Source organism: Gavialis gangeticus, unplaced genomic scaffold (genome assembly GCF_001723915.1).
Source record: "Gavialis gangeticus isolate Ggan-Ray unplaced genomic scaffold, GavGan_comp1, whole genome shotgun sequence".
Lineage (NCBI taxonomy): Eukaryota > Metazoa > Chordata > Crocodylia > Gavialidae > Gavialis > Gavialis gangeticus.
In genome coordinates, this window is record NW_017728998.1 from 45,458,539 (window position 1) to 45,468,829 (window position 10,291).

The 10,291-nt window shown below is 46.1% G+C and overlaps 1 protein-coding gene across 2 annotated transcripts in view; it reads right to left on the bottom strand.

Annotated features, from left to right (window-relative positions):
• Positions 1 to 10,291, bottom strand: part of HYDIN (HYDIN, axonemal central pair apparatus protein) — a 533,466-nt gene that overhangs the window by 234,269 nt on the left and 288,906 nt on the right. For both annotated transcript variants that reach the window (XM_019505831.1, XM_019505830.1), the window contains exon 18: positions 1,520 to 1,758. In XM_019505831.1, the coding sequence (XP_019361376.1) occupies positions 1,520 to 1,758 (239 nt within the window). The remainder of the gene's footprint in view (positions 1 to 1,519; positions 1,759 to 10,291) is intronic.

The following is a 10,291-nucleotide window of genomic DNA, read 5'->3' on the forward strand; positions in this document are numbered from 1 at the left end:
AATGAGATGAGGTTGGTAAGGCAATATCTGCCTGCGATGAAGCCATGCTGGCTGTCATTCAGAATTCTACCTTCTGTAAGCTTATCACAGATAGTTTCCTTGATGAACTTTTCTAGGATTTTCCCTAGGCTATATGTTAGGCTGATTACTTAGTTACCCAGGTCCTCCCTCTTGACCTTCTTGTGGATGGGCACAACATTAGCCCTCTTCCAGTCCCCTCAGGGACTTCTCCAGAACAGCATGAGCTGTGGAAGAATTTTGCCAGGGGTTCCACAATGACTTCAGCCAGCTCCTTCAGCACCCTCAGACGAAGATAATCTGGTCCTACTGATTTGTATACGTCTAATTTTATTAATTGGTCATACACCAATTCTACAGCAATAGTAGGAAGGCGATTATTGCTACCATGCTCATCCTCTACTCTATCTGGTTTTCCCCTTGGTCTGGTGAAAGACTGAGGCAAAGCAGTCATTCAGGAGTTCAGCTTTCTTCTGGGTGCCGGTAACCAGCTCTTCTGAGTTGTTGAGCAATGGCCTCACATTCCCATTTGTTTTCCTTCTGTTCCCTATGACCTTAAGAAGGACTTCTTGTTGCTAATCTAAGTTCCTATTGCTAATCTAAGTTCAGTCGCCGCTTTAGCCTTTCCTATATGTTCCCTGCAAATGCAGGCTGTCGTGGAATAGTCTTCCTTGGGTCCCACCCTGAGCTTCCATTATTTATAAGCCTCTTTCTTCATTCTTAAGAGGATTGTGATTTTCCTGTTTAGCCAAGAGGACATCCCATCAAAGGAAAAAAAGATGAAAAACGGAATTCTTTTTAACGTAGCATCTCTCAGCTGTAGGTTTCCTGGAATTTGTTTTACACAAGATCTCCAGAACAGTCAAGAAAAGAAGCTCATTACAATCGAAAGCAGATTTCCAGTACTGTAAGGGACATTTCAGCACTGGCTTCTATTTGGAAGCTTTCTAGAATGACATGTTAAATAACCATGATGCGTGTTCAAATGTACACCTGCAGCTCTTATTTAAGTAATAGGAGCCATGCTCTTATGTTAAGAGGATACTGAGCACCTAAGGGCAAATTGATACTGCATCCCAGCTGAGCCTGGAGCAACTATCAAGAATTACCTTCTGACATTTGCTCCTACTCAGTATGTGACCACATATGGCTATTAGGCAGACTAGGCCACTTACAGGGGTCATGAGGACATACATCAACAATGTTCTCAGGCTGTCCCCACACAGAGAACCTGAGGTAAATTCTGGGACATGTGTTTAGACTGACTATTCTACCTAACTGCTAGGCTTGGGTGCTGGCAGAGTGGAACTGGGTGGCTGGCACTGAGTGGGAGCTAGTAGATTGGACTTGATTCTAGGCAGTTTTCCTGGGCTTGGGAAAGTGACAGTAAAGACGAGACCTGGTGGATTCTAAAGAAAAATCTTCCTTGCTCAGGCTCCATATTTGGATTTCCCAGAAAAAATAGCATATGGAAAAGGTGAGGACCAGGCAAATCACCTACCTGAAGTGGGGTCCTAAGTTGAACTCTGGAGCAAAAGGTTTGTTGGTGACAATAGTGGTACCAATGCCAGTAGCCTGGACTGGGATCACATAGGTGTTGCTGTTTTCTATTATCAAGTTCACTTTGTCCTGGAATTTCATGGTGTCATCCAAGTTGGCTGTCAGAGTCACTGGGATCTGTGTCTCGGGAGGAACTACTCCTTCACTGGGCTCAATCCTCCATGTTGAGTGATTGCAAGCCTGCAACACAATCAAAAGCTAACATCAGGAGAGAACAATTGATCTTACTGCACTCATGGAGCACTGCAAAGTAAAATTTGAAGAAAGGGAAACAAATGTATGGCAAGCAGAACGTCTCAGGTTGAAATTAATTCTTATTACATGTATGCACATATTTAATTTTGAAATTCATTTAACCTAATAATGAATAGTCATAGAATCATAGAAAATTAGGTTTGGAAGGAGGTTAGTCAAAACCTCTACCCAAAGCAGGACCCTCCCCAACTAGATCATTCCAGCCAGAGCTTTGTCAAGCAAGGTCTTAAATATTTCCAAGGACAGAGATTGCACCACCTCTCTAGGTAACTTGTTCCAGTGCTTTACCACCCCCCTAGTGAGAGAGTTTTTCCTAAACTCCCTTGCTGCAACTTGAGACCATTGCTCCTTGTTCTGTCATTTGTTACCACTGGGAACAGTCTTGCTCCATCCTCTTTGGGACCCCCCTGCTTTGGGTAGTTGAAGGCTGCTATCAAATCCCCTCTCAGTGTTCTCATCTCCAAACTAAATTAACCCAGTTCCCTCAGCCTCTCCTCAGAAATCATGTGCCCCAGCCCGCAAACCATTTTTGTTGCCCTCCACTGGACTCTCTTCAACTTGTCCACATCCTTTCTATGGGCATTTATACATGTACCTTAGTCTGCTCCAATGCACCCAAAATCCAGCACATCAGAGCAGACTTGATTAACTGAGTCTGCAGAGCACATGAGCTGATGCATCTGGTGCTGCATTGCATGTATTTGTATAAATGGTGAAGTGCACATCAGCGTGCAGAAAATGGCAGAGGTGCACTTTTGAACTAAAACACCTTTGATGTGTTTTAGTTCAAAAGCAGGCCACCACCATTTTATCGGCACTTATGCATATTTTGCCATTTATACGAATATATGTGCTGCAGCGCTGGGTGCTTTTAAAAGCACTTAGTGCTGTGGCACACACATGTGTACAAATGCCCAAAAGTGGGAGGCCCAAAACTAGACACAGTACTCCAGATGTGGCCTCACCAGTGCAGAACAAAATGAAATAATTACTTCCCTCAATCTAATGGCAAAGTTCCTACTAATGCAGCTCAATATGCTATTAGCTTTCTTGGCAATAAGGACACACTGCTGACTCATATCCATCTTATTGTCTACTATAACCCCCAGGTCCTTTTCTGCAGAGCTGCTGCTTAGCCAGTCAATTCCCAGGCTGTACTGGTGCATGGGATTGTTCCGTCCTAAGTGCAAGACTTTGCGCTTGTCCTTGTTGAACGTCATGAGATTTTATTTGGCCCAATCCTCCAATTTGTCTAGGTCACTCTGAATCCTAACCCTACCCTCTAGCATATCTACTACACCCCCCTGCCAGCATGGTGCCATTGGCAAACTTGTTGAGGGTACACTCTATCCCATCTTCTAGATCTTTAATGAAAATACAAAACAAAACTGGTCCCAGGACTGACTCCTGGGGCACTCCACTTGATACTGGCCGCCAGCTAGCCATTGAGTCATTGATTACTACCTGTTGAGCCCAACAATCCAGCCAGCTTTCTATCCACCCTACAGTCCATTCATCCAACCCATACTTCCTCAGCTTGCTTGCAACAATGCTGTGGGTGATGGTATCAAAAGCCTTGCTAAAGTCAACTATTTGTCCACATAACAATTATGTCCACTGCTTTCCCTGCATCCACAGAGCCAGTTTTCTCATCATAGAAGGCAGTCTGGTCAGTCAGGCATGATTTGCCCTCAGTGAATCCATGCTGATTGTTTCTAGACACCTCCCTCTCCTCCAAGTGCTTAGAAACGAATTCTTTGAGGACCTGTTCCATGATTTTCCTGGGGACTGAGGTGAAGCTGATTGGTCTGTAGTCCCCCAGGATACTTCTGCTTCCCTTTCTTAAAAATGGGCACTATATTTGCCCTTTTCCAATGGCCTGGGACCTCTCCCAATCACCAGAAGTGATTCCTAGCTGATTGGGAAGGGGATGATTGGGAAGTAAGTAACTGGCCAGTAATAGATTATAAACCATTGCATGAAGACAATCCCATGGAACAAACCCTTAGGGATTATTCTGGGGGGCTCTACAGGGGATATGGGACCCTCACACTCCTAGAACTGTCTCTAGGGCGCACTTTCTTCCCCCGGAGATTTTGTGTTAGGTGTGTCAGAGGACCCTAGTGCAGACCTGGGCTAAAACATACCCCAGGGCTTTAACATTATATTAGTTACACTATGCTGGCAAAATGAACACACTCAGTCAGCTCCATTTAATTTGTAATTCTCCAGAGCCTCAGAAAAGAATGGCTTAAAATAGAATGGCAAGCCAAAGGACAGCATTGCAGAGGGCTGTCTGTCTAGGTTTAACCCTCGTGACTGCCTTTTTTATATGGATAGGGGTAAGTACTGATTTAATTGCCTGGCATCCTCTGCTCCTGTGCCTTCAGTATTCTTTCCCAGTCTATTCTTTGGTCTTCTAATTCTTCAGCTTCTGGACCTTGGGCCCCATCAACCTTATGGTTTGGCCAGCAGCTACCATAATATTATCAGCCTCCAGTTAAGGACTCTTGGATCTTGTACTTGAATGAGAACACTCCCACTGCCACCTACCAGTCTACATGCAGAAAGAGGCCAATTGAATCTAAGAAAAACTGTAGTAACCACTGGCCCTCTCCTAGCCTGACTGTGGATATTGCACTCAGCCTCCTGAAACTCCTTTTAAGCATCACATGTCCAACGCATTTGCATCTTTCAAGCTCTTATCAGCTAAAGCCAACAACTTGAAGGTGACGTACATAGAAGACAGGAGAAGCCTAGTTTGTTCAGTACACTTATGATATTGCCAACCCTTTGCCATTTTCCTTGAACTGCTTAACTAAGTGGTCAATAGCAGTATGGTAAATCTATGAAACTGCAACAACAGAGAAGCTATCAGAAAAACACATTCAGAAAAGCACAAGCCCCAGCTGACTTCCTGCCCCTGGGGCAGGGGGCTGGACTCGATGATCTTTTGAGGTTCCTTCCAGCCCTAATGTCTACACCCCTATGAAATCTATTTTCATGCCAGAGGACATTAGGTTTAGATTGACATTAACATACTATTTCTCTTCTGATTCATGCTGACAAAGGGTAGCTGAGCTGAAAAGGAGACCTGATTGTTTTGTTCTATAGGTGAATCTGCAAGTCTGCTATCTGACACAGCTAATTTATCAGTGCTTGGCACAGAGCCCAGCAGTAGATTGTACCAAAGAAACATCGAGCCATAGTGATTGAACAGTATGATGAAAGTAGCTGATACATTTCCCAGAGAGACACAGTACAGACCCAAACTGTTTTAGTAACCTGATAGTTAGCCACTTCTGAGAGGGCAAGCTGACCCTAGCATTTGGTGCAGGTTGAAGGGAAGTGCATAAGCAGGAGAATGCAAGGACAGGAAAAGAATGTGGGGCCAAATTCACTCCAGGCTCTAGGTCATCTTCTGCTGCTGCTGATCCACGCTGTTGGCCTTGGAGAAGAAAATAGGCTGAAGGGAAGAGGTCATAACCTCTATGCATGGTTGGAAAGTCTCCAAGGAAAGATCACTGGGTAGGAAAAGGTCATGGCCTGGGCAATTGGAGATACACTGATTCAAAGCATTTTTCACAGCCTCTTGTGGATTCCAGATGGAAGTTAAAGTGCTCCCAAGCAAGGATGGCAAACTCAATGTCACCTGTCCTCCCTTAGGGTGACTTTTGCACAAGGAATGAGGTCACGCTTATAGAGGAAGAGTTATTTATGCTTCACTGGGCTGTCTCTGAGGAATACAGCCTACCATGGGGGAGAAAGCAATGCCAACTGACTTCGACTGTTCTGAAAAGTGAAGCAGAGGGGCCACTAGAACAGGAGTTAGGAGACCGGAGATTTCTGTCGCTTGCTGCTACTTTTCACTATGTAATAGAAAACTAGTCTGTGCCTTTGTTTCCCCTTCTGTAAAATAGGATAATGATATACACTGATATCAACCTTTGTAAAGTGCTTTGACAGAAAAAAGTTATATGCTTTTATTACCAAAAGATATTTTCTAAGGAATAGAGTGGCATCTGATTTGTTATAGTAGCCCTTTTACTACAGTTTATTTTAAGGGTCTACTAAGCAATAAAATACATACACATAGTGTGCTGCCTGGATTGATAAACATGGAAGCTATTTTAATATCTGTAATAGACTACTTCCTTCTTGGATGTCATTGGGCGCTACTGATTTTAAGAGCAGGAGCATTAGCCAGGGGGTGAAATAGCCACATCATTTCCAAGAGGAGCAGCCCTGGGATCATTAACTTTCCCCAGGGTAGACTTTGTCTGTGAGCAGAAACTTCCAATATCTAGTTATAATGAACACTGGGGTGATTTTCAGATATTGACTACAGCCCATTCAGAAATGAGCTGGGGGCCAGTTCACTTGGAACTGTATATAGCCAGCTAATTAGATTGATTTTGGTTATGTAAATCAGGAGCTCGCATCAGTAAAAAAGGAAGCTGAATTTGGCCATTAAATCTATCTGTCTGCTTAGTGTGACACAAAATACTGACATTACACAGAGTAATGATATCTTTTCTTATGGGACTCTTAAACTAGATAGACACATAGTTCTGCCCAACTCCCATACGGCAATCTTACATGATCCAACCTTTTCAGTCATACCAAATTACTAAATATGATAATGAGTACAGGAAAATACAGAAAGGAGAATAAACATGAATATTATTAAGAGCTGGAAAATCATAAACCCAACAAGCTGATTGATAACTTCAGGCCAGTGTCTGACAGATCCTCTCTGCTATCAGCCATTCTAAATAATGATCAACAGAACAACAGAGAAAAGGGTGAGACATTCTCTTGCAGGGGATAAGTTCTGCAATGAGTGTGCAGTGGTCTAAACCCTCAAAAAGGCTACTGAACAACTCTATCTCAGACTGGAGAAAGTGGAAGCAGCAAATAGGACTAACATATTTGTCTATATGTCTAAAGACAGACAGAACTAGCAGAGAAAAATTAGGCAGCTCCTTTAACTGTAAAGATAAAAAATCATGAGTTTCCATGAATAGTTGTCCTAGGAAACACCAGTGTAATAGAGTGGTATCTTCTGGGAGCCTGGGCTGGAATAGGTTGAAGCTACCACTAAATCAGGCTCTAAAGCATTGATTCTCAGCCAGGGTGCTGAGGCAACCTGGGGTTTCACAAGATACTTTGAAGGGTGCCAAAAGATGGGAGAAATAAGCCAGGTATGAGGAGATATGATGACAAGTGCAGGCGCAGGCTCTTCTTTGCCTGACACTCTCCCCACCCCCATTGCCTGACCTTTCTTCAAGGTTAACACTGTAATAAATTAGTTCATTTTTTAAAATGGGGGTTACTCCATTCACAAATGTTATGAAGGGGTGCCTCGAGTCTAATGAAGGGTATAAAAGGAGACTCCCCAGGCAACCAGGGAGCCAGTAAACAGGGACTGCCAGTAAGGGAGCAGTTTGCAGGCAGTTGCTGGAGGCAAGAGGAGGGAGGAAAGACAGAAGCCAGGCCAGGCACTAGATCCTGCCCAGGAAAGGTAAGTGATTCAGTTGCCTGTACCTTTGGTTTAGCTGACTGTTTGTTTGTTTGTTTGTTTGTTTGGGGGGGCTGTGCTCTGAGAAGCTGGGACTGAGCGCTGAGTGCTGATGATTTCTGTGGGGCTGTTGACTGCTGTGTGATTGCTGCCTTGGCCTGAGTCGGCCCAGGCCAGACTCCCCAGGCGACCAAGGAGCCTGTGACCAGGGACTGCCAACAGGGGAACAGTTTGCAGGCAGTTCATGGACAAGAGTACATGGGAGCTTCTGACAGAGACTTCAGGTAAGTGGATGATGATTGGGGCTTCTATGGGGGTGGTGACACAGAGTACAACCAGGGACCCTGCCCTGCTGCTGCCTCCGGCCCAGAGCTCCTGTGAGGCCTCCACCCAGACAGGCCCCTTGGATGGGCCGGTAGTGCCCTGGCCCCCTGGCTGCGGGGACTGCCTGGCAGGACCTATTAGGCCCGGGGGTAGCATGGGGGCTGGGGGCTCCCTTGCCTGTCCCACATGTGCCCGGATTGAGGCCCTGGTGGGGCAGGTGAGGGAACTCCAGGCAGAGGTGAGCAGGCTGCGGAGGATCAGGGCTGCAGAGGATGAGATAGATGGATACTTTCATTCTCTGCATGACCAGACACCTAGCACAGACACATCACGGGAGAGTCCCAGGACAGATGAATGGAGGATGGTCACCTCCAGAGCTAGACAGTGTGTGGCTGTGACTGCCTCCCCAATGCAACTGGGGAACAAATACAAAGCTCTGGCAGCACTGGAGGATGGTGCAGCAGAGGAAGCCGCAGTGGAAGACACGTCTGCAACAAATACCAGGCAGGCTGAATGACAACTGAGCAGCCAAGGAAGAGATGCCAGGTCATCGTGGTGGGCGACTCCCTCCTGAGAGGTATGGAAAGGCCTATCTGTCAACTGGATCCCACGGCATGAGAGATATGCTGCCTACGTGGAGCCAGAATCCGGGATGTCATGGTGAGGATTCCTGACCTCATCCAGCCCTCTGATTACTATCCCATGGTCCTGGTTCATGTGGGCACAAATGATGTGGCCAGGAGTAGTCCAGACCGTGTCATTGGTGACTACAGGGCTCTGGGGGCCAGGCTTAGGAAGTTGGGGGCACAGATGATTTTCTTGTCCATCCCTCCGATCAACGGTCAGGGAACTCAACCTGCGGCACCGGAGTTGGTACCATCATGTGGATTTTGGCTTCTACAACCACAGTCCACACTTCCATGAGAGAGGCATCCTGGGACAAGATGGTCTTTATCTCTTTTCTAAAGGTAAGAGTCTTACAGGTTGGCTGATCTCTTCCAAAGGGCTTTAAACTAGGTTTGTCGAGGGACAGGGAAGCAGAGGATAAGGAGAACCTAGGATCAGCGAGCCACAAGCAATGCACTGGACCAGTCCCGGTAAGCACTAAGGGGCCCAAAAGACATCAGGACAAGGGTGTACCAAGGGCACCCATCGGGGGGGGGCTTCAATGTCTCTATACTAATGCTAGGAGTATGAGGAACAAACAGGAGAAACTTGCACTCCTGCTTGCAAGCAACAACTTTGACCTAGTTGGACTAACTGAAACCTGGTGGGACCCTACTCATGATTGGGCAGTCGGCATTGAGGGTTACAGGTTGTACAGATGGGATAGAGTGGGTGGAAAAAGGCGGGGGTATTGTTCTCTATGTTAAGGAACAATATACATCCTCTATTATCAAGGTGGGATCAGAGGAGGACTAATCCAAGGTACTGTGGATCAGGACACAAGGGGGTTGGAGGGAAAGGGATTTGGGTAGTGGGGGTCTATTATAGATTGCCACACCAGGAGGATGAGCCAGACCTGGAATTCTCCAGACAGGTCTCAGAAGCCATATGATTGAGCGGTATGTTTGTCATGGGTGACCTAAACTACCCTGACGTCTGCTGGGAGGAACAGTCAGCTAAATCTAATCGCTCACATAGGTGGAGGTCCTGTATGCAGGTTAAGAACCTAACACAGGAGGTATACGATCCCACTAGGGAAAACACCTTGCTGGACTTGGTGTTAGCTACAGGTGATGACTTGGTGGGGAATCTGCAGGTACAAGGTAACCTAGGGGATAGTGACCATCGATTGATTCAATTCCCTATCGGGCAAAGGGTGGGTAAACTAACAAGCAGGGCTGAAGTGCTAGACTTCAGAAAGGCTAACTTCAGTGTGCTCAGGAAATTAGTTAGTGAGGGATTAAAGCTCAAGAGCATTGGTGAAATGGGAGTCCAGGAAGGGTGGTCGTTCCTTAAGGGAACGATCCTAAGGGTGCAGAAAGAGACAACGCCATCGCACATAAAAGGGGGCAAAGGGGCCAAGAAGCCCTCTTGGCTGAACAGGGAAGTCCAGGAAAGCCTAAGGACAAAGAAAGAGATATACAGGCTGTGGAAAAAGCGGGTAGCTACCAAGGAGGAGTATACCTCCCTGGCTCGCACTTGCAGGGACTTGGTTAGGAAGGCCAAAGCAGGATTAGAACTTAGGCTGGTGACAAAAATTAAGGACAACAAAAAGTCCTTCTTTAGATATATAGGGAGCAAAAAGAAGGTGCAGGGTAGCAGAGGACCCCTACAGGACAAACTAGGGAAATTGGTGACAGAGAGGGGGGACAAAGCTGAACTCTTCAATAAGTTCTTTGCATCTGTATTCATAGACACAGACCAAGACAAATCTCCTAGTTGGATCATAGATAGACACAGGAGGGACGCCAGCCCACCAACTGTTAGCATAGACTTAGTGAAGGGGCACTCAGAGAGGCTGAATGTGTTCAGGTCAGTGCACCTGGATAAACTTCATCCAAGGGTGCAGAAGGAATTGGCCAGTGTCATAGCAAAGCTGCTGGCACGCCTATTCAAGCACCGCTGTGCTCCAGTCAGGTCCCAGAGGACTGGAAAAGGGCCAATGTG